The sequence below is a fragment of the Lolium perenne genome, chromosome 7, assembly GCF_019359855.2.
Source record: "Lolium perenne isolate Kyuss_39 chromosome 7, Kyuss_2.0, whole genome shotgun sequence".
Lineage (NCBI taxonomy): Eukaryota > Viridiplantae > Streptophyta > Magnoliopsida > Poales > Poaceae > Lolium > Lolium perenne.
In genome coordinates this window covers 44626074-44651642 of record NC_067250.2, presented here as the reverse complement: position 1 = coordinate 44651642, position 25569 = coordinate 44626074, and the positions used below count along the sequence as shown (strand labels likewise).

General features: G+C 44.5%; 1 protein-coding gene across 1 annotated transcript; it reads right to left on the bottom strand.

Moving 5' to 3' along the window:
• Positions 1-534: 534 nt before the first annotated feature.
• LOC127313342 (protein PHOSPHATE-INDUCED 1-like) lies at positions 535-1715 on the bottom strand. Its single transcript, XM_051343876.2, has one exon. It carries the CDS (start codon positions 1680-1682, stop codon positions 729-731), a length of 954 nt encoding a protein of 317 aa, XP_051199836.1. The 5' UTR covers positions 1683-1715; the 3' UTR covers positions 535-728.
• Between the last annotated feature and the right edge of the window lie 23854 nt (positions 1716-25569).

Below are 25569 nucleotides of genomic sequence, written 5' to 3'. Positions count from 1 at the left end.
TTTCCCTTATTCCACCACACCAGTAGGAACGGCCATCTACTAAAACGGCCAGTAGCCAACTAGATGTGGTGGGACGATGTCGAGTGAGATTCAAAGTCGCATGTCATGTATCGTGTAGTTGTAGTTGATAATCATGCATACACGGAGAAACCTACAGAATCGATAGTGCATTAGGTAAGCATCTTGCATGTTTTAAAATGTCTAGTAGTCATATGGGTGATGGCTTAACGCATCTGGTGCTCTTGACGGCTCGGATCAATTGCTTGCTCCTAGGCAAAAACAACGCTAACCTACTCAAGCTTGAGTGAACATGGTATATTCTGGGTAGCTCGATCTGTGTTGCGAAGGCCTTGTCCAGTCAAACTCTAGCTTGTGAAAGGATACCCACCGCGTGCATCGGGATTTTTCTCCACGCCGCAGGAATGGAAATCAGCCAGTAGAGCGCAACGGATACGATTTCCGGGCCGGTAGATTCGATCCACGGATCTTACCTTCATATCGAGTGAGTCTCATTGTCACAAATAAGGTAAGCTCTCATGCAATTTCATATTTTTGTGATGTGCAACTTACATGACTTGCAATTACAATATTTCCGTTGGGAAAAGCAAATCATTACATTAACCATCATGTAAGACATCGTACAACACACACACTTTTGAAGATAGTTTCCAGATTCCATTCCCCCAGGTAGGTTCGTACTTCGTACTGAAAAGAATCACGCGTTCTCTTCAAACCAGCGTGGCACACCCGGACGTCAAGGGGTCGAACAGCGCAGGCAGCAGGCACTTCCTCCCGCGCGCCCCGTTGGCGTTGTAGCTCGCTCCGGTCACCTTATCAATCAATAGCTTGCCGGCGTTCCCGGGGTACGCGCCGGTACCGTATACCCCCTGGCACGCCGTCGCGGCCTCCAGCGGCGCCTGGCGTTCTCCCTGGTAGAACCCGTCGCCGAACGGGTTGGTCACCGCGCCAGCGAGCATGCTGGCCACGTTGATCACGAGGCCGTCCATGCCCAGGTCGCCGTTCGGCGGCACCACCGCCGGATCCTCCTCCTTGAACGGCCACGCGCACTGGGCGGGGCACTGCGCCGCCGAGTTGCCGACCCACACGTAGGTGGTGCCGGCCTTGGCGTCCGACCCGTGCATGCCGCACCGGCTCATGCAGAACCCTTCCACGGCCACGTCCTGCGCCGTGAGCACCAGCGCGACGCCGCCTTTCGCGGGCTTCGCCGCTGACGCCAGCGCCGGGAGCTGGGACAGTGTCAGGCTCCGTCCCAGCGAGCACCCCTCGTCGGAGAAGTTGCCGGAGAGGAACACCCGCGTCTTCTCGGCTCCCTTCTTGCCGACGGCCTTCACCTTGGAGTGGTACAGTTGGACGATACTGCTCCACCACTGCGGCACGGAAGGGGAGGGGTACGCTCCCGGCGCGGCGGCGAGAGAGAAAAGGAAGTCGGAGACGATGTCCTTCTGCGCCGCCGTGAAGTTCCCGTACCAGAGGATGGACACGGGGATGTCGCCGCTCAGCACGGTGCCGTTGTGGTACGTGAGGCGCTCGCTGGATTCGGGCTCGTACAGCTCCATGAGCCTCCTTGCTCCCATGGAGTGGTGTGCCAAGCTCAGTAGAGCTAGCACGAACACAACCAGAACATGGTCTCGGAGATTGAAGCCGCTCGGAGCTGACTCCATCTATCTATGGACCTGTCTCTTAGATGAATGAAATCCAAGTAAGATGTGTGATGATAAACATGCGACGAGCAGGCTATTTCTAGTGTGTTAAAAACTTAAAATTGACTTTATTTGCGATCAGAGTCAGATGATCAGATCGAGCAGCATCCTTGTAGGCGAAGCAGCGGGCAATCTTTACTCTAGTGGTTTTGTGCATTGCAAGTACGAGATGGCTGCATTGGCACATAAAGATCGATGCAAGGTTAATTTCACTCAAGAATCTTCTGTGTCTTCTGATGTCCGGAACGGAAGTTGCAGTCTAGCGGTGGCCAGCGATTTTGCCGGAATGTCAGTTAACCTATAGTTTTCTTTTAAGATTGGATTTGTGAGTTGTGACCCAGCACGTATGACGTAGATGGAGTTCTACCTTCTAAAATCTAACGTGATGTAAGAAGACCAGAGCATCTGCTTGCAAAGTGGGCAAGTGTGGAAAAATATTCGGGCTTTCACGACCTAACATAAAGGTGGTGGCAGTAGATTTTCTTGGGACAAAATCATACATCTTTTCGTTGGAAATCAATGTACTCCATCACTTAGCATCAGAGGAACACTGACACAGGGGTTCATCGATCCATAAAGAAGTTGCAGTAGTAGAATGTTCCTCATCTATTTTCTTTTATTTATTTTTTGAACAAAATCATCTATTTTCTTTTAGAAGTTGTTCCTTACCTTTCTTACTGTCTGTTCACATAGGTTTACTTTCTTTCTTGTGTTCCTTTGGCCCATGATGATCATCGTGAGCCGAGTAAAATCTGAGGCAGATCCTTTAACAGAAATCTTTCTTGTGTTCCTTTGGCCCATGATGATTTGCATTGTTTGCACTCAGGCAATCAAGCCGGATTTGGGCGCCGCATTTTCTCTGTGGCCTACTACTGTGGGCCGCAGGTCTTTGAAGTTCATGGTGGTCTTCATTTTGTTGGGCTACCCTTGCACAAGCTGCTTTCGTGAGAAACATTGGACACTTCTGTTTTGGTTATAGTTTTTCTAAACAAAGTTGTTAATTCTCATTTCCATGTTTTTTTTCCTAAGTAACAGTCACCAAAATTGTATGTTGGTAGCATAAAGTTGCACATTCGAAATTGATCCACAATTCATATATGAAATCGATCCATAATATCACAAGAAATATCCCTAGTGTGATATTTCCATCGAGAGAGCACATGTATCCAAGAATCTACCACATCTGGCTGACTGATACACATTACACATTGCTTTCTGAATTTGAAAATTCAAAATAAAAATACATCCTAATTGTTAATCCAAGTAGGTGACCTTACTCAAAAGTGTTTCCAACAACTAAGAGATGATATGATGCCACCAGATTACTATCATGCAACGCTTGCACTATTGAATAATGATGTTTAGGGATCTCAAAACAATGTTATGATAATCTGAAAGCCCAGCAATACCTCTTAAGTATCATAACTTTTTTTAGGTACATATGTATCTAGATACATCCGTCACCGGCACCCCCCTCCCAACCGAGATGGACTTTGGGGTCCGTGCAAAATAGAGACCATGCACTACTAGGAAAACCATTAAAGATACGAATGTATTCTGTGGCGCACCTAAAAGTGTGTGCTCCACAAAAATATTTCTGTGGATAGATACATATGCTCCACGGAACTTTCAAATTTCTGTGGCGCATAAAATATTGGTGCACCACAGAATTGTGGCTTTCTGTGGCGCATGTGAAGTGATGCGCCGTAGAAACTCTATGGGGCCCACGCGGGGTCCAGTACTGCACATGTGCGAAACATGCGCCACAGGAAGTTGTACTTCGGTGGCGCATGTTGGCGTATGCGCCACATAATTCCTTGTGGAACACCCACTCATGACAGTACGAGGCCACATTTTTGTGGCGCATGCCAATATGCGCCACAAAAGTCTAACTTTCTGTAGTGCATATTGGCCTTTGCGCCATAGAATGTGCACACTAGATCGTCTTTTTTAGCTCCGTAAAATACAAAAGAAATTAATAGAAATTTCAAAAAATAAAATCCTTCGAGGTGTCCATGTATTATGTCACTGAGAAATAATAAACATGAATTTCAACTATTTTTGCAAAATTGTGTTGCAAAATCAACAAAATGGATTTGTGGTTGCATACGAACTCGAAAAAACGCATAATATATCAAAATGACCAGGAGAAGATTCTACATCCGAATTCACCCGGGGTTACTCGGTTAGCCAATTTTTAGAATCGGCAAATTCAAAAAGAGTAAAAGTTACGAAAAATAAAATAAAAATCCTGGAAAAATAAAAAATTTGAAAAAGAAAATCTATGGCGCACCAAAATGCGCCACATAATTCTTTAGCTGAATTTTGAATTTCGGGGGCGTCCTCCTCCTCCTCCCCACTTCTCCTCCACTTCTCCTTCTTCTCCCTTCTCCTCCTCCACTTCTCCTCCTTCTTCCTTTTTCTCCCTTCTTCTCTTTCTCCTCCCTTCTTCTCCATTCCCCTCCTTCTCCTCCCTTCTCCTCCCTTCTTCTCCCTCCTCCTCCACCCACACCTGACAACCTCCTCCTTCTCCGGCGACCACTTCCTCCTCCTCCAGCGACCCGCTCCTCCTCCGGTGACCACCACCACAACTTCATCCTCCAGCAACCACCACCTCCTCCTCCTCCTCCTCCGGCGACCACCACCACCACCACCACCTCATCCACCTCCACCTCCTTCTCGTCCTCGTCCTCCTCCACCCACCCACCACCTCCTCCTCCTCCACCAACAACCTCCGGCTGGCCTCTTCTTCCTCCTCCTCCACCACCCACCCAACCCACCCAAGTCCCAACCACCCACCTCCGACCGGAAAATTTCAAAAAAAAAAATCGGCGAAATTCTGTAGGCCCCAGATCTAGATCTAGATATGGCTGCCATTTTTTTAAATTCAAAAAAATAATTCTATGGCGCACCACTACTGGGTGCGGCACAGAAGTTTCATGCGCATTCCTGCCTGGCGCATACCTGCCGCTTGACTTCTGTGGCACATTGCATATGCGCCACATATGCCGAAAAATGTGCGCCACAGAAGAGGGATTTCCAAGTAGTGATGTCAGTATCCTGCAAATGATGTCAGTATCGTGTCAGCCCCTGTATAGAGGGAAGCTGGTGGGAGTGCCAACAACGAGTCTAGCTCAACCTCAACTCGTTGACCCACCTATCTCCCTCTCAATTCCCACTTACCCACTCCTTTTCACTTTCCACTCGCGGTTCCCACTTACCTTCTGCATACCACATGCTCGTGGAGGAGCTTGCGGTTCTCCGCGTGGTCGATGAATGATACGTCTCCAACGTATCTATAATTTCTTATGTTCCATGCTACTTTTATGATGATATAAACATGTTTTATACACACTTTATGTCATATTTATGCGTTTTCCGGAACTAACCTATTGACGAGATGCCGAAGTGCCAGTTCCTGTTTTCTGCTGTTTTTGGTTTCAGAAATCCTAGTAAGGAAATATTCTCGGAATTGGACGAAATCAACGCCCAGAACCTTATTTTTTCCGGAAGCTTCCAGAGAGCCAGAGTGGGACCAGAGGGGAGCCCTGAGGGCCCCACACATGGTGGCGGCGCGGCCAGAGAGGGGGGGCGCGCCCCCCTACTATGAGGGGGCCACAGACCCCTTCCGACTCCGACTCTTCGCCTATATAAGCCTCCCTGACCTAAATCTTCGATACGAATAAGCCATGGTACGAGAAACCTTCCAGAGCTGCCGCCATCGCGAAGCCAAGATCTGGGGGACAGGAGTCTCTGTTCCGGCACGCCGCCGGGACGGGGAAGTGCCCCCGGAAGGCATCTCCATCGACACCACCGCCATCTCCATCAACGCTGCTGTCTCCCATGAGGAGGGAGTAGTTCTCCATCGAGGCTAACGGCTGTACCGGTAGCTATGTGGTTAATCTCTCTCTCTCTCTCATGTACTTCAATACAATGATCTCATGAGCTGCCTTACATGATTGAGATCCATATGATGAGCTTTGTAATCTAGATGTCGTTATGCTATTCAAGTGGATTTTACTTATGTGATCTCCGGAGACTCCTTGTCCCACGCGTGTAAAGGTGAAAGTGTGTGCACCGTGTGGGTCTCTTAGGCTATATTTCACAGAATACTTATTCACTGAGTTATGATTTGAGTTGGATGTCTCTATGAAATTATGGTGTGTTAGTACCTCCTATGAATGCTCACAGTGACAGCGTGGGGTGTTTATTAGTACTTGGGAATACATCTTTAAGGTTTGCCTACATGATGAATTAGAGTTCGTTATCTTGCCAAAGAGTAATTCAGAATAGCATAGTGAAGTGCTTATTTATATTCCTTTATGATTGCTATGTTGAGAGTGTCCACTAGTGAAAGTATGATCCCTAGGCCTTGTTTCTAAGCATTGAAACACCGTTTCCAACAAGTTCTGTTGCATGTTTACTCGCTGCCATATTTATTTCAGATTGCTATTACCACTCATATTCATCCATACAACTTGTATTTCACTATCTCTTCGCCGAACTAGTGCACCTATACATCTGACAAGTGTATTGGGTGTGTTGGGGACACAAGAGACTTCTTGTATCGTGATTGCAGAGTTGCTTGAGAGGGATATCTTTGACCTCTTCCTCCCTGAGTTCGATAAACCTTGGGTGATCCACTTAAGGGAAAACTTGCTGCTGTTCTACAAACCTCTGCTCTTGGAGGCCCAACACTGTCTACAGGAAAAGAAGCCAACAGTAGATAGCAAGCTATTTTCTGGCGCCATTGCCGGGAAGGAAAGGTAAAAGGCATTCACACTCCGGTCCCAGGTAACTAAGTTATTTTCTGGTGCCGTTGTAAGTGCTCAAAGCTATTTTCTTTAGATCCTGCAATTGCATCTTTTTGTTTTTTGTTTTATTTCACTAGTTAGGCATAATGGAAAGCAACATGGAGCTTTTTAATCTATTTCCTGAGTTAGGACATGGATGGTTTGATGCGAAAATTAAAAAACCTATGGAACATATTAGTATGAACGCTTTGAACATCATTGTTTCTAATGATATGGAAAATTCTAAGCTTGGGGAAGCTGGTTTTGATGAGCATGATATTTTTAGTCCCCCAAGAATTGAGGAGAAAATTTTCTTTGATGATACTTTACCTCCCATATATGATAATTATAATGATAGTGGTCTTTTGGTGCCACCTACTATGGAGAGTAAATTTTATTATGATTATACTATGCCTCCTACACTTGATGAGAATAATAATGATAGCTACTTTGTTGAATTTGCTCCCACTATTACTAATAAAATTGATTATGCTTATGTGGAGAGTAATAATTTTATGCATGAGACTCATGATAAGAATGCTTCATGTGATAGTTATATTATTGAGTTTGTTCATGATGCTACTGAAAATCTTTATGAGAGAGGAAAATATGGTTGTAGAAATTTTCATGTTACTAAAACACCTCTCTATATGCTTAAAATCTTGAAGTTACACTTGTTTAATCTTTCCATGCTTGTTGCATTATGCTTCATGAATTTTTTTATTTACAAGATTCATTTTCATAGGAAGTGGGTTAGGCTTAAATTTGTTTCTTATTTGCTTTTTGATGATCTCTTTTGCTTCAACTCTTATTTCTTGCGAGTGCATCATTAAAACTGCTGAGCCCATCTTAATGGCTATAAAGAAAGCACTTCTTGGGAGATAACCCATGTGTTTATTTTACTACAGTACCTTTGTTTTATATTTGAGTCTTGGAAGTTGTTACTACTATAGCAACCTCTCCTTACCTTTATTTTATTGCATTGTTGTGCCAAGTAAAGTCTTTGATAGTAGAGTTGATACTAGATTTGGATTACTGCGCAGAAATAGATTTCTGTCTGTCACGAATTTGGGCAGGGTTCTCTGTAGGTAACTCAGGAAAATCTGCCAATTTACGTGCGTGATCCTCAGATATGTACGCAACTTTCATTAAATTTGAGCATTTTCATCTGAGCAAGTTTAGTGCCCCTGAAAAATTCATCTTTACGGACTGTTCTGTTTTGACAGATTCTGCCTTTTATTTCGCATTGCCTCTTTTGCTGTGTTGAATGGATTTCTTTGTTCCATTAACTTCCAGTAGCTTTGGGCAATGTCCAGAAGTGTTAAGAATGATTGTGTCACCTCTGAACATGTGAATTTTTGATTATGCACTAACCCTCTAATGAGTTTGTTTTGTGTTTGGTGTGGAGGAAGTTTTCAAGGGTCAAGAGAAGAGGATGATATATGATTAAGAAGAGTGAAAAGTCTAAGCTTGGGGATGCCCCCGTGGTTCATCCCTGCATATTTCAAGAAGTCTCAAGCGTCTAAGCTTGGGGATGCCCAAGGCATCCCCTTCTTCATCAACAATTTATCAGGTTTCTTCTATTGAAACTATATTTTTATTCCGTCACATCTTATGTACTTTACTTGGAGCGTCTGTGTGCTTTTATTTTCGTTTTGTTATTTTCATTCTCTGAATAAATGCTTGTGTGGGAGAGAGACACGCTCTGCTGGTTCATATGAACACCTGTGTTCTTAGCTTTTAGTGTTCATGGCGGAGGTTGAAACTGCTTCGTTAATTGTTATATGGTTGGAAACAGAAAATGCTACATGTGGTAATTGGTATAATGTCTTGAATAATTTGATACTTGGCAATTGTTGTGCTCATATAGATCATGTTTAAGCTCTTGCATCATATACTTTGCACCTATTAGTGAAGAAATACATAGAGCTTGCTAAAATTTGGTTTGCATGATTGGTCTCTCTAAGGTCTAGATATTTTCTAGTAAGGGTTTGAACAACAAGGAAGACAGTGTAGAGTCTTATAATGCTTGCAATATGTTCTTATGTGAGTTTTCTGTACCGGTTCATACTTGTGTTTGCTTCAAATAACCTTGCTAGCCTAAGCCTTGTATTGAGAGGGATTACTTCTCGTGCATCCAAATCCTTGAGCCAAAAACTATGCCATTCGTGTCCACCATACCTACCTACTACATGTTATTTCTCTGCCATTCCAAAGTAAATTGCTTGAGTGCTACCTTTAAAATTCTATTCTTTGTCTTTGCAATATATAGCTCATGGGAAAAATAGCTTAAAAACTATTGTGGTATTGAATATGTACTTATGTATCTTATTTCTTATTAAGTTGCTTGTTGTGCGATAACCATGTTCCTGGGGACGCCATCAACTATCTTTGTTGAATATCATGTGAGTTGCTATGCATGTTCGTCTTGTCTGAAGTAAGGGTGATTTATCATGAGTTGAATGGTTTGAGCATGCATATTGTTAGAGAAGAACATTGGTCCGCTAACTAAAGCCATGATCCATGGTGGAAGTTTTAGTTTTGGACAACAATCCTCAATCTCTTATGAGAATATTATTTGTTGTTGAATGCTTATGCATTAAAGAGGAGTCCATTATCTGTTGTCTATGTTGTCCCGGTATGGATGTCTAAGTTGAGAATAATCAAAAGCGAGAAATCCAATGCGAGCTTTCTCCTTAGACCTTTGTACAGGCGGCATAGAGGTACCCCTTTGTGATACTTGGTTAAAACATATGTTATGCGATGATAATCCATGTAAATCCAAGCTAATTAGGACAAGGTGCGGGCACTATTGGTAATTTATGCATGAGGCTTGCAACTTGTAGGATATCTTATACATAACACATATGCTTTATCACTACCGTTGACAAAATTGTTTCTTGTTTTCAAAATAAAAAGCTCTAGCACAAATATAGCAATCCATGCTTCCCTCTAGGAAGGGCCATTCTTCTACTTTTATGTTGAGTCAGTTTACCTATTTCCTTCCATCTTAGAAGCAAACACTTGTGTTAACTGTGCATTGACTCTTACATACTTGCATATTTGCATTCATCATATTACTTTATGTTGACAACTATCCATGAGATATACATGTTACAAGTTGAAATCAACCGCTGAAACTTATATCTTCCTTTGTGTTGCTTCAATGCCTTTACTTTGAATCTATTGCTTTATGAGTTAACTCTGATGCAAGACTTATTGATGCTTGTCTTGAAAGTACTATTCACGAAAAGTCTTTGCTATATGATTCAGTTGTTTAATCATTATCTTTATCATTGCTTTGAATCGCTGCATTCATCTCATATGCTTTACATTAGTATGATCAAGATTATGTAAGTAGCATGTCACTTCAGAAATTATCTTTGTTATCGTTTACCTACTCGAGGACGAGTAGGAACTAAGCTTGGGGATGCTGATACGTCTCCAACGTATCTATAATTTCTTATGTTCCATGCTACTTTTATGATGATGTACACATGTTTTATACACATTTTATGTCATATTCATGCGTTTTCCGGAACTAACCTATTGACGAGGTGCCGAAGTGCCAGTTCCTGTTTTCTGGTGTTTTTGGTTTCAGAAATCCTAGTAAGGAAATATTCTCGGAATTGGACGAAATCAACGCCCAGAACCTTATTTTTCCCGGAAGCTTCCAGAGAGCCAGAGTGGGACCAGAGGGGAGCCCTGAGGGCCCCACACATGGTGGCGGCGCGGCCAGAGGGGGGGCGCGCCCCCCTACTGTGAGGGGGCCCCAGACCCCTTCCGACTCCGACTCTTCACCTATATAAGCCTCCCTGACCTAAATCTTCGATACAAATAAGCCACGGTACGAGAAACCTTCCAAAGCCGCCGCCATCGCGAAGCCAAGATCTGGGGGACAGGAGTCTCTGTTCCGGCATGCTGCCGGGACGGGGAAGTGCCCCCGGAAGGCATCTCCATCGACACCACCGCCATGTCCATCAACGCTGCTGTCTCCCATGAGGAGGGAGTAGTTCTCCATCGAGGCTAAGGGCTGTACCGGTAGCTATGTGGTTAATCCCTCTCTCCCATGTACTTCAATACAATGATCTCATGAGCTGCCTTACATGATTGAGATCCATATGATGAGCTTTGTAATCTAGATGTCGTTATGCTATTCAAGTGGATTTTACTTATGTGATCTCCGGAGACTCCTTGTCCCACGTGTGTAAAGGTGACAGTGTGTGCACTGTGTGGGTCTCTTAGGCTATATTTCATAGAATACTTATTCACTGAGTTATGATTTGAGTTGGATGTCTCTATGAAATTATGGTGTGTTAGTACCTCCTATGAATGCTCACAGTGACAACGTGGGGTGTTTATTAGTACTTGGGAATACATCTTTAAGGTTTGCGTACATGATGAATTAGAGTTCGTTATCTTGCCAAAGAGTAATTTAGAATAGCATAGTGAAGTGCTTATTTATATTCCTTTATGATTGCAATGTTGAGAGTGTCCACTAGTGAAAGTATGATCCCTAGGCCTTGTTTCTAAGCATTGAAACACCGTTTCCAACAAGTTCTGTTGCATGTTTACTCGCTGCCATATTTATTTCAGATTGCTATTACCACTCATATTCATCCATACTACTTGTATTTCACTATCTCTTCGCCGAACTAGTGCACCTATACATCTGACAAGTGTATTGGGTGTGTTGGGGACACAAGAGACTTCTTGTATCGTGATTGCAGAGTTGCTTGAGAGGGATATCTTTGACCTCTTCCTCCCTGAGTTCGATAAACCTTGGGTGATCCACTTAAGGGAAAACTTGCTGTTGTTCTACAAACCTCTGCTCTTGGAGGCCCAACAATGTCTACAGGAAAAGAAGCCAACAGTAGACAGCAATGAACTCGCATGCGAGGCGCCGACAAACAAGACGCTCACCATCCTTGCTGGCGGGGATGAAGCTGCAGTGGATGGACTCACGCCGCTCGCCATGGGGTCAGAGCAGAGTAGAAAATTGCCAACCACATCACGGTCGCTAGCGCGGTGGTCAGCCTTTGCCGTTGCCGTTGGACTCGACCCGCGGTTCCAAGTCATGGTCAAGAAGCGCGCGGCAGGATACATTCATGGTGGCCTAGCTCGTGCGCGTCCTCGAGGAGTACCGCCTCGTCACGAATGATGCCACGTCCCTCCTCCACAATGTTTGTGCCACCATGCGTCCGTCCTAGAGATGCTCTGTGCGTCCTCGAGGAGCACCGCTTTGCCGCAGACGGCCTCCTCCTCGACGACCTCATAGATCTTTGAAAGTTTTTCAAAGGGTTAAAAGTGGTTACAATATTGATTAAAGATCATTTAGGACGAAGAAGTCTCTCCATTCATCATTCGTTCATGGAGTAGCGCCCTTTGGAGGCCATCATACTGGGCGCGTTTGGTAGCCTGCATGGATTTCCTGCACCGCTGCGCCAGCGAGATGGGCCTCCCTACGCGTTGTGAACGGACGATGAGCCATAAAACACGGGTCGTTTGGTAGCCTGTGCGGCTTTTTCTGCACCGGAGAGCGAAGCCAGGCCCCATTGTTTGGGTGCCTGCACAGACTACTTTCTTCCCTGCTCGTGCAACCCACACACCGTTTGGTTGCAAAGGGGAGAGCTGTGGTAACCCCTCCTCTTAGAGTGGTGAGGTTACCCAACACTTCTAATAACAGAGGGCTGGTCATACAGAACTACTACTTAGCGGGTGATGTATCACGAGTGAAGCAACTATATTTCGTGATGCATCGCATGTTCATCACACAAGGGGTTAGTATATACCACCTCGAACAAGTTCATCATTACAGACCGGGGATCAGTTTGAAGCAAGTCCTCGCTAATGGAGGGATACGAGACCACCACCCAGAGCAGATCATGACCAAGGATGCAGAAGCACTAAGCAGGAAACTAGTTGCGAAGCTTGGTCCTAAGCCAACTCCTCTTCTCCGCTAGCAGTAGGTTACGGTACTCGGCATACTCTTCTTCGTTCTCTGCTATGAAGTCGATAGCCCTGACCAGCAACTTAGGCTGGAATAGCTGCGCCCTGCAGACAAACCGGGGCGTGAAGATCGTCTTCATTTGAGCATAGTTCGTGATCGGGGTCCCGACGTACTGACGATGCCTCAGGTTGTGCCGCAATCCACAAGGAACAACTGTTAGTGCGGACGACATTCACATATACAAATCTATGAAGGAACTCAATGAGAATTACTACCTGAATGTACTCGTCCGCCGTATTTTCATCAGCAGCATAGAAGCAGGAACCATCTTCGCTCCAGTCCAGATTGCCATCGGTTTTCATCTTCAGTATGACGCTCCACTTGGTCTTCCAGTCTCTGATATGGTTGTAGAGCTGAAGAGTGGTCACATGTATGCCAGCGAATGCAAGACCATCAACAACTACCTTCTTCATTTGCTGCTCTTTGAATCCCATGTTGAAACAGACGCCGCTACGGATGAGCTGAACCAACCGGTTCAACACAAACTCTGATAGCTCAGGTTTCCAAACAATGGATGGTTTGCTTGAAATCAGAGATTGCTAAGCATTGACAGTAGGAGCAGAAAGATCAGGGGGGGCAATGGTATGATGCCTACATGACAAACACTACTAGATCAATGAACTACCACTACCACATCCACGTCCTTAAGCAGTACCACTAGCAGATCAATGAACTACCACTACCACATCCACATCCTTAAGCACTACCACTACCACATCCACATCCTTAAGCAGTACCACATAAATGAAGAGCAAGAAAAGTAAGATCGGCGTTACAGAAAGAGGAGCCACACGCAGCACCGAGGTTGGGGAAGACGGGGACCCTGTCGAACATGCAGGCAACACCAGCGTCCCAGTGGTAGAGTCAGATGCAACCTGGACAACCTCCACAACCTCGACCGGGGACGAAGGAATGTCCTACAATGGATCCGATCACACCACCCCTGTGTATCCACAAGATCAAGATCTAAGGCTAGGGTTTGCAGAAGCTTACCACAACCGAAGTCATCGACGCAGAGGAAGAAGACGACCATCCGCGGCCAGTAGCCGCTGCCACAGCCACCGTCGCCGCCGCAATATCGGGAAGGGTGGATGAGCTTGAAAAGGGGGGAAATAGGGGATTTGGATTTGGCGGGGAGAAAGCTGCCTCTATATATGGTGGAGAAATTTCAAACGCGGTGACCTAATTCATCCCGTCGAGATTTCACCATCCCGCGCGAGCTCGCGCCATCTCTCGCCGTGGCTCTGCGGGAACGCGGTGTTCTCGAGTTCTGCCAAAACGGATGTGGCTCGCTAGAAACGGCCGAACCGGGCGTTCCTCCAGGTCTGGTCCGAGGGTGCTTTGAGAAGCGGTTCATGCTTAGGCCAGATAACCAAACGGGCCATAAATGCTAGACCGATACGAGACAAAGATCGCTCAGGCTACCAAACGCGTGCGCCCACTATCTCTTCGTGGATGCATGCATCTCCATTGTAGCTGTAGCTGTAGCTGGTAAAGACCGTACGTAGAGGAATACATGAACCCAGGCCAAAGATTTTTAAGCCATCATGAACGATCGACCGCACCTTAGGGTTTTGGGCCGTGTTTGCATCCGCGAAGGTCGAAAATGTGTCTGGTACCTGCTCCGGCGGGACGACTTATAGTGACCGGGTGTCTGCAGCGACGCAAACTTGGTCCAAAAATGCAGCAGATTTGCATCTCTGCGGACGCAGATATCATCCGCCGGGTCCTCGCACGGGTCCGTCTGGCAGCGGCACAAATGATTCGTCTTCCGCGGCATAACTTACGATCGGCGCGATGCAACTTTTCAGGGCCGCGTTATTGGCGCGCCTTGGCTTCCGCGAGCGTGTGCTGGTGGGAAGCGTCGCAGTGGCCGGACAATGAAGGCGAGATGGCGTCCAAGCCTCTTAAAGGTTCGTTGACGGCGCCCATTTTCCCGATCACACCATTGCCAGAGTCAACCCTATCCACCCGACTGACGGCATGGCACTGGCCAATAGCGAGCTCGACGAGCTCAACGAGCTTGCTATGTGTGACGGGCTCGCAATCCAGCTTCGCGAGTCGGCGCTCGCGCAGGGGAGGCCGGCGACTCCTCCGGCCACGCCGGCGCGTTCCAACAACCGTGCGCCGGTTGCTTCTCCTTTAACGGCCAGGGATCCGTGGCCACCTTCACCACAGCCTCCTGCGGCACCGACGGCCTAGCCGCAGTTGCCGCAGTATGCCTTCCTCCTCCACCACCGGCGTACCAGCTTCCATGGCCGACGCCGGAGTTCATCGACCTCGTCTCTGACGACGAGCAATAACCATTAGCTAGGTTTTAGCATTCCTTTATGACCTTTTTAAAGTCTTTTTTATTATTTTATTAATGTAAATTATGGCTTTTATCAAAGGGGAAAATTTATGCATCGTGTCACTGGAGTTACCCCACGTCGCAAAAGGACGCGTGGTCGATTTCGACTATTTACGCCGGCGGAAACGGATGCGACTCCGAGATGGGTTGCCCGCTCGAGATGCCCTTATCCTGCCCACGAGTACGAGCCATGCTGGTGGTCCCATCCATCGTTGAGGGGAAGCGTGAAGGTACCAACCCTCGCTGACCCGTACGACCCAGCCGGCTAGCCCGTGAGCTCCGCGACGATACAATGCATGGTGGCCGAGAGGCCGAGACCGAATCATGCCGTGTCGCCGCCCTTGGAGCAGTGGCTGGTTTGTGTCGTGAGATAAAAGAAGTGGTTTAGGGTTTTGCGTGGGGTAAACAGCCCTCACGTCTTTCCACTATATATAAGGATCAGTACATGTACTATACACCTATACATACATTTGTACAATAGGTTAGACTACTTAACACTCCCCCTCAATCTAAACCTCTGCTAACTAGGTTGAGATTGTTCTTAAATCTGTCTAGCATTTGTCTTGTGGCCGGTTTAGTAAACACATCGGCCAGCTGATCATTAGTGGAAATAAACCTGACATCCAATAGGCCTGCTGCAACTCGTTCACGCACAAAGTGAAAGTCTACCTCAATGTGTTTCATGCGAGCATGGAAAACTGGATTAACTGTCAGATATGTAGCCCCAAGATTATCGCACCATAATATGGGAGGACGCTGCTGAGTTACACCAAGCTCTCTAAGAAGTGAATCAACCCACAATGCTTTAGCAGCGCCATTTGCCAAGGCTTTGTACTCTGCCTCGGTGCTGGACCTCGAAACTGTTGGTTGTTTCTTCGAACTCTACGATATAATGTTCGAACCAACAAACACGGCGAATCCGCTCGTGCTACGGCGATCATCCACACAGCCAGCCCAATCTGCATCAGTAAAAATACTAATGATGGATGATGGAGATCTCCGAATCTGCAAGCCAACTTGGAGAGTCCCTTTGACATATCGCAAAATTCGCTTCACTGCTTCCCAATGAGCGTCAGTAGGCTGAGAGAGATACTGACACACCTTATTCACAGCAAATGAAATATCTGGGCGTGTCAAGGTCAGATACTGTAAGCCTCCCACAACACTGCGGTACCTGAAAGCATCATTAGTACTAAGAGCAATACCTGTATCACGAGCTAGCCTCTCTGATGTCATCAGAGGAGTAAAAGCTGAATTACAATTCTCCATATTGACTCGATGAAGAAGGTTAAGTGCATACTTCCGCTGAGTCAATGTCATGCCCCCTGAATTGTAAGATGCTTCTAATCCAAGAAAATAATCCAGCTTGCCCATATCCTTAATGGGAAACGAAGCAGCAAGAGCATGTACCAAGCGATCCACCGCCTCAGATGTAGAGCCAGAGATAACAATGTCGTCAACATAAACCAACATGTAAATCTCAACACCATCTCGAGTGAAGATAAACAGAGATGTGTCAGCCTTGGACGCCGAAAAACCAAGCTCATACAGATGCTGACTCAGACGAGCGTACCAGGCGCGTGGCGACTGCTTCAGACCATAAATAGACCGCTGGAGCTTGCATACATGTGAAGGGTATCGTGCATCCTCAAAACCTAGGGGCTGCTGCATATAAACATCTTCATTCAGAAAACCATGAAGAAAGGCATTGCTAACATCAACTTGACGCAGACACCAGCCACGAGATACTGCAAGAGAGAGCACAAGTCGGACTATCGCGGGCTTCACAACCGGACTAAATGTGTCACCATAGTCGATGCCATGCTGCTGAGTGAAACCTCGCGCGACCAAACGAGCCTTGTGTTTGTCAATGCTACCATCAGGACGGTGTTTAGTTTTAAAAATCCACTTACTGCCAACAATGTTAACTCTAGGAGGGCGCGGGACCAATTTCCACGTGCCTGTCTGTGTGAGGGCAGCGAACTCATCTGCCATGGCGGAGGACCAGGCAGGCTCCTCCAATGCTTCCCGGTGAGATGATGGTTGATACGTCTCCGACGTATCGATAATTTCTTATGTTCCATGCCACATTATTGATGATATCTACATGTTTTGTTTACACTTTATATCATTATTATGCGTTTTCCGGAACTAACCTATTGACGAGATGCCGAAAGGCCAGTTGTTGTTTTCTGCTGTTTTTGGTTCCAGAAAGGCTGTTCGGGCAATATTCTCGGAATTGGATGAAATCAACGCTAAACCTCCTATTTTTCCCGGAAGGCTCCAGAACACCGAAGGAGAGTTGGAGGAGAGCCAGGGGGCCCCACACCATAGGGCCGCGCGGGCCAGACCCTGGCCGCGCCGGCCTAGGGTGAGGCCACCCTGTCAGCCCTCCTGCGTCGCCTCTTCGCCTATAAAACCCCTTTCGACCTAAAAACGCAGTACCAATTGACGAAACTCCAGAAAGACTCCAGGGGCACCGCCACCGTTGCGAAACTCCAATTCGGGGGACAGAACTCTCTGTTCCGGCACCCTGCCGGGACGGGGAATTGCCCCCGGAGCCATCTCCACCGCCATCTTCACCGCCATCGCTGCCTCCATGATGAGGAGGGAGTAATCCACCCCCGAGGCTGAGGGCTCCGCTGTAGCTATGTGGTTCATCTCTCTCCCATGTACCTCAATACAATAATCTCATGAGCTGCTTTACATGATTGAGATTCATATGAGTTTTGTATCACTACTACTCTATGTGCTACTCTAGTGATGTTATTAAAGTAGTTTTATTCCTCCTGCAAGGTGTAATGGTGACAGTGTGTGCATCCGTGTTAGTACTTGGCGTAGGCTATGATTATGATCTCTTGTAGATTATGAAGTTAACTATTGCTATGATGGTATTGATGTCATCTATTCCTCCTACATAGTGTGATGGTGACAGTGTGCATGCTATGTTAGTTCTTGGTGTAATTGTGTTGATCTATCTTACACTCTAAGGTTATTTAAATATGAACATTGAATATTGTGGAGCTTGTTAACTCCGGCATTGAGGGTTCGTGTAATCCTACACAGTTAGCGGTGTTCATCATCCAACAAAAGAGTGTAGAGTAGTCCTATTATGTGATCATTGTTGAGAGTGTCCACTAGTGAAAGCAGGATCCCTGGGCCTTGCTTCCAAGCATCGAATCTCTGTTTGTTTACTGTTTTACTGCGTTACTACTGCTTGTTTACTGTCCTGGGCAAAGCACTTTTTTGGTGCCGTTGCTACTGCTTATATATATTCATACCACTTGTATTTCACTATCTCTTCGCCGAACTAGTGCACCTATTAGGTGTGTTGGGGACACAAGAGACTTCTTGCTTTGTGGTTGCAGGGTTGCATGAGAGGGATATCTTTGACCTCTTCCTCCCTGAGTTCGATAAACCTTGGGTGATCCACTTAAGGGAAACTTGCTGCTGTTCTACAAACCTCTGCTCTTGGAGGCCCAACACGGTCTACAAGAATAGAAGCTCCCGTAGACATCAAGCTATTTTCTGGTGCCGTTGCCGGGGAGGAAAGGTAAAAGGCACTCATACTCCGGTTCCAGGTAACAGTACTTTTCTGGCGCCATTGTGTGTGTGCTCGAAGCTATTTCCTTTAGATCCTGCAATTACATCTTTTTGTTTCTTGTTTTACACTATTTAGGCATAATGGAATATAACTATGAGCTTCTTAATTTATTTCCTAAGCTAAGACATGAATTGTGTGATGCGAAAATGAAAGAACCTATGGAACCTCATTTGCATGCTAGTAGCAATATTATTGGTATGAACGCAATCACTGCTAATGCTATGAATAAGTCTAAGCTTGGGGAAGCTAGTTTCTGTGATCTTTTTGGCTTCCCATCTTTAGGGGAGAAAATTTGTTCTGATAATGCTTTATCTCCCATATGTGATAACTCTAATGATGCTTCTGATATTTTGAATCCACCTGCTGAAAGTATTCCGTATAACCTATGAAAATTATTGAACGCGTTATGGATAACCGCTATAAAGGGGATGGAACTGTCCATCCTGGAGATCATTTACTGTTTTTGCATGAATTATGCGGGTTATTCAAGTGTGCAGGTATCTCTATGGATGATGTGAAGAAGAAGCTATTCTCCGTTTCGCTGTCTGGTAAAGCGGCGCATTGGTATAAATTGTTGGAGAATAGCCAGTCTCTGGGTTGGGAGGAAATTGTACCTCTCTTTTATTCTAAATTTTATCCTCCTCATGAAGTGCATATTGATAGGAATTATATTTATAACTTTTATCCTCGTGATGGAGAGAGTATTTCTCAAGCATGGGGGAGATTAAAGTCACTAATGCTCAAATGTCCCATTCATGAGCTCCCCCGTAATGTTATTGTTAATAATTTTTATGCGAGGCTTTCAGGACAACACAAGGACTATCTGGATGCCTGTTCGGAGGGATCTTTCACAAGCAAGGAGGTTGAAGCTAGGTGGGATCTTCTTGATCGGATTGAGGAGAACGCTGAAGGATGGGAGAACGACAAAGGTAAAGAGTCAGGTATAAATTATGATTATGAATGCATTGAAGCTTTTATGGATACCGATAAATTTCGAAATATGAGTGCTACTTATGGTCTTGACTCTCAAGTTGCTGCAAATCTTTATAAAGCCTTTGCTTCTCATTTTGAATTGCCTACAAAGAATTTTGATAAGTATCATGAACCTTTTAAAGAGGCTTGCATGAAGAATGAAATTGTTGTTAATTATTGCAATAAGCATGCTCAAACTCCTAAGAATGCTATTTCTTATAAGCATGTTAATTTTTGTGGAATACATAGACCTTGTGGAATTAATCAAATCAAAGATGAATATTGTATCCATCATGCTAATGAAAAAACTAGAAAGTGGTTTAGGGCTTTAGATGATCTTGGTAAAAAAGTTTGTGCCCTCTATCCTTTTATTTGTGAAGTTTGCCATGAAGTGGGTCATTTTAATTTTCAATGCTCCTCCAATGATAATTTGAACCCAATGAGTGCTGCAAATTTGTATTGTGATGATGAAATTACTCCTAATCAGCATGATGAACTTACTTTATTTTTGGGGTGTGAAGAACTGTCGAGAAAAATCTCTTTGTTACATATGAGTGATCTTGATATTGATGATATCCTGCATGGGTGTTTTTCTTATTGCATTGATAATAGCCATACAAATACTTACATACAAAATATTTTAGAAGATGACACCTTGCCAAAATATGATAGGACCGCTGTGTGTTTTCAACTAATTAATGAAAAGGAGGGATCCTGCCAAGTTTCTTCTATTGTTTCTGAAAGTAAATCAGGTTATGCGGACAAGCCACCCTTCAAGCCTCTTCCTCCTAAAAAAGGGAACGAGGAGAAGGAAGAGAAGAAGAAGAAAAAGGGAACGAAGAAGAAGAAGAAGGAGAATAAAAGAAAGAGGTAACGGCGTATCCCCGCGTGAATGAGATAACGCTAGGTAACCGTAAGTATGTTGCTCCTAATGATTATTGTGATAATGAATCTAAATACGATGATCTTCCTATGCCCTTTACATACATTAGCAATCATGATTTGAATGAGCACACTACTTTTGATATTGCAAATCTCTGGGAAACTAATTCTGAAAATGATGATGATAATAATTGCCATAGTGTCAGTGCTATCCATGCTTCCTCCCATAATGATATAGAAAGCTCTAAGCTTGGGGAAGAGGTGTTTGAAAATCCTTTAGCTACTGGTCATTATGTTCTTGATACATCTCCTTCTAATAACAATGATGGTGTGGACACAGATAAACCGACTGTGAAAGATAACTATTCTATTTCTTATGATGACACTGTGCCTCCGACCTTTGATGATTATTATAAAGAATGCTATGATATAGGTTATAACTATCCTTATGAAACTTGTCATAGTCATGATTGGATTACCAAAAACAATTTTTTTAATATGCAACTTGTTTACCATGTTCAAATTCTTGATAATAATCTTGCTCCAATTATTATTAATGAGAATAACTCTTCTTATGCCAAAATTAATGATACTTCTATGCATATGAACCATGATAAGAATGTTTTAAGTGATGGGTATATTGTGGATTTCATCAATGATGCTACTGAAAGTTATTATGAGAGAGGGAAATATGGTTATATGCACCTTAATAATATTAAGTTTTCCCTCTTTATGTTGAGAATCTTGAAGTTACTCGTGTTTTATCCTCTTATGCTTGTCACTTTGTTCTTCATGAATTCATTTGTGTACAAGACTCCTCTTCATAGGAAGCATGTTAGACTTAAATGTGTTTTGGATTTGCTTCTTGATGCTCTCTTTTTGCTCCAAATACTATTTCCTGCGAGTGCAACATTAAAACTGCTGAGCCCATCTTAATGGCTATAAAGAAAGAACTTCTTGGGAGATAACCCATGTGTTATTTTGCTACAGTACTTTGTTTTATATTTGTGTCTTGGAAGTTGTTTACTACTGTAGCAACCTCTCCTTACCTTAGTTTTGTGTTTTGTTGTGCCAAGTAAAGTCGTTGATAGTAAAGTTGATACTAGATTTGGATTACTGCACAGAAACAGATTTCTTTGCTGTCACGAATCTGGGCAAAATTCTCTGTAGGTAACTCAGAAAATTATGCCAATTTACGTGAGTGATCCTCAGATATGTACGCAACTTTCATTCAATTTGAGAATTTTCATTTGAGCAAGTCTGGTGCCTCAATAAAATTCGTCTTTACGGACTGTTCTGTTTTGACAGATTCTGCCTTTTATTTCGCATTGCTTCTTTTGCTATGTGGGATGGATTTCTTTGTTCCATTGACTTCCAGTAGCTTTAGGCAATGTCCAGAAGTGTTAAGAATGATTGTGTCACCTCTGAACATGTGAGTTTTTGATTATGCACTAACCCTCTAATGAGTTTGTTTCGAGTTTGGTGTGGAGGAAGTTTTCAAGGGTCAAGAGAGGAGGATGATATACTATGATCAAGAAGAGTGAAAAGTCTAAGCTTGGGGATGCCCCGGTGGTTCATCCCTGCATATTTCAAGAAGACTCAAGCATCTAAGCTTGGGGATGCCCAAGGCATCCCCTTCTTCATCGACAAATTATCAGGTTCCTCTCTTGAAACTATATTTTTATTCGGTCACATCTTATGTACTTTACTTGGAGCGTCTATTTGTTTTTGTTTTTGTTTGAATAAATGCTTGTATGGGAGAGAGACACGCTCTGCTGGTTCGTATGAACACATGTGTTCTTAGCTTTTAATGTTCATGGCGAAGGTTGAAACTGCTTCGTTAATTGTTATATGGTTGGAAACGGAAAATGCTGCATGTAGTAATTGGTATGATGTCTTGGATAATGTGATACTTGGCAATTGTTGTGCTCATGTTTAAGTTCTTGCATCATATACTTTGCACCCATTAGTGAAGAAATACATAGAGCTTGTTAAAATTTGGTTTGCATGAGTGGTTTCTCTAGAGTCTAGATATTTTCTAGTGAGGTGTTTGAACAACAAGGAAGACGATGTATAGTCTTATAATGCTTGTAATATGTCTTTTATGTAAGTTTTGATGTACTAGTTCGTGCTTGTGTTTGCTTCAAACAACCTTGCTAGCCTAAAACCTTGTATCGAGAGGGAATACTTCTCATGCATCCAAATCCTTGAGCCAAACAACACTATGCCATTTGTGTCCACCATACCTACCTACTACATGGTATTTCCTGCCATTCCAAAGTAAATTGCTTGAGTGCTACCTTTAAACAATTCAAAATTTATCACCTCTGATTTGTGTCAATGTTTTATAGCTCATGAGGAAGTATGTGGTGTTTATCTTTCAATCTTGTTGGGCAACTTTCACCAATGGACTAGTGGCTTCATCCGCTTATCCAATAATCTTGCAAAAAGAGCTGGCAATGGGATTCCCAGTCCCAAATTAATTAACAAAAATAGACACTCCTCCATGGTATGTGATTGTTGGACGGCACCCGAAGGATTCGGTTAGCCATGGCTTGTGTAAGCAAAGGTTGGGAGGAGTGTCATCATAATAAAACTAAAATAAAAAGGCACTCCTTCATGGTATGAGATTGTTGGCAGGCACCCGAGGATTCGGTTAGCCATGGTTTGTGAAAGAAAGGTTGGAAGGAGTGCCACCCAAAAATAAAATAAAATGGGAGCCGCTCTTTGAAGGTTTGCCTGGCAAGGGGGTTAGAGTACCCGCTACCATTCGTTGACAACAACATACACCTCTCAAAACTTTATTTTTATGCTCTCTTTATGTTTTCAAAATAGAAGCTCTAGCACAAATATAGCAATCGATGCTTTCCTCTTTGAAGGACCATTCTTTTACTTTTATTGTTGAGTCAGTTCACCTATTTCTCTCCATCTCAAGAAGCAAACACTTGTGTGAACTGTGCATTGATTCCTACATATTTGCATATTGCATTTGTTATATTGCTTTGCATTGACAACTATCCATGAGATATACATATTACAAGTTGAAAGCAACCGCTGAAACTTAATCTTCCATTGTGTTGCTTCAATACCTTTACTAAGAATTTATTGCTTTATGAGTAACTCTTATGCAAGACTTATTGATGCTTGTCTTGAAGTACTATTCATGAAAAGTCTTTGCTATATGATTCATTTGTTTACTCATGTCATTTACATTGTTTTGATCGCTGCATTCATTACATATGCTTACAATAGTATGATCAAGTTTATGATGGCATGTCACTCCAGAAATTATCTTTGTTATCGTTTACCTGCTCGGGACGAGCAGAAACTAAGCTTGGGGATGCTGATACGTCTCCGACGTATCGATAATTTCTTATGTTCCATGCCACATTATTGATGATATCTACATGTTTTGTTCACACTTTATGTCATTATTATGCGTTTTCCGGAACTAACCTATTGACGAGATGCCGAAAGGCCAGTTGTTGTTTTCTGCTGTTTTTGGTTCCAGAAAGGCTGTTCGGGCAATATTCTCGGAATTGGACGAAATCAACGCCAAACCTCCTATTTTTCCCGGAAGGCTCCAGAACACCGAAGGAGAGTCGGAGGAGAGCCAGGGGGGCCCCACACCATAGGGCCGCGCCGGCCTAGGGTGAGGCCACCCTGTCAGCCCTCCTGCGCCGCCTCTTCGCCTATAAAACCCCTTTCGACCTAAAAACGCAGTACCAATTGACGAAACTCCAGAAAGACTCCAGGGGCGCCGCCACCGTCGCGAAACTCCAATTCGGGGGACAGAACTCTCTGTTCCGGCACCCTGCCGAGACGGGGAATTGCCCCCCGGAGCCATCTCCACCGCCGTCTTCACCGCCATCTTCACCGCCATCGTTGCCTCCATGATGAGGAGGGAGTAATCCACCCCCGAGGCTGAGGGCTCCGCTGTAGCTATGTGGTTCATCTCTCTCCCATGTACCTCAATACAATAATCTCATGAGCTGCTTTACATGATTGAGATTCATATGAGTTTTGTATCACTACTACTCTATGTGCTACTCTAGTGATGTTATTAAAGTAGTTTTATTCCTCCTGCACGGTGTAATGGTGACAGTGTGTGCATCCGTGTTAGTACTTGGCGTAGGCTATGATTATGATCTCTTGTAGATTATGAAGTTAACTATTGCTATGATGGTATTGATGTGATCTATTCCTCCTACATAGTGTGATGGTGACAGTGTGCATGCTATGTTAGTTCTTGGTGTAATTGTGTTGATCTATCTTACACTCTAAGGTTATTTAAATATGAACATTGAATATTGTGGTGCTTGTTAACTCCGGCATTGAGGGTTCGTGTAATCCTACACAGTTAGCGGTGTTCATCATCCAACAAAAGAGTGTAGAGTAGTCCTATTATGTGATCATTGTTGAGAGTGTCCACTAGTGAAAGCAGGATCCCTGGGCCTTGCTTCCAAGCATCGAATCTCCGTTTGTTTACTGTTTTACTGCGTTACTACTGCTGTGTTACTACTGCTTGTTTACTGTCCTGGGCAAAGCACTTTTTTGGTGCCGTTGCTACTGCTTATATATATTCATACCACCTGTATTTCACTATCTCTTCGCCGAACTAGTGCACCTATTAGGTGTGTTGGGGACACAAGAGACTTCTTGCTTTGTGGTTGCAGGGTTGCATGAGAGGGATATCTTTGACCTCTTCCTCCCTGAGTTCGATAAACCTTGGGTGATCCACTTAAGGGAAACTTGCTGCTGTTCTACAAACCTCTGCTCTTGGAGGCCCAACACTGTCTACAAGAATAGAAGCTCCCGTAGACATCAATGGTGCAGCAAAAAATGCTTGTCGACGTGGATCATAACGAACCGTCCCATCGGTGTAAACCTTCTCTGTCCTGGTGTGATCGCGCGCATGTGTCACCATAGCATGCGTGGAACCAGTGGGAGGGGCAGCCGAAGGTGCCGCGGCCAGTGTATCGGCAGTAGGCGGCACATACTGCACCGGTGCCGTCGGCGGTGCAGGGGCGATGGGGGCCGTGTCGGCCCCAGGCGGGGGCGAAGCAGAAGCCGCGCGTGGCGTGCCTTGCATGGCCGTGCCATGCACGTCGATCGGCAACGCTGGCGAGGCGGCTCTCGGCGATGCAGGAGTGACGTCGACTACAGGACCTGGCACCTGAGAACAAATGGCATCTGAAACAGGAGCATTAGTGGACAAAAGGGTTAAGTCATAATTT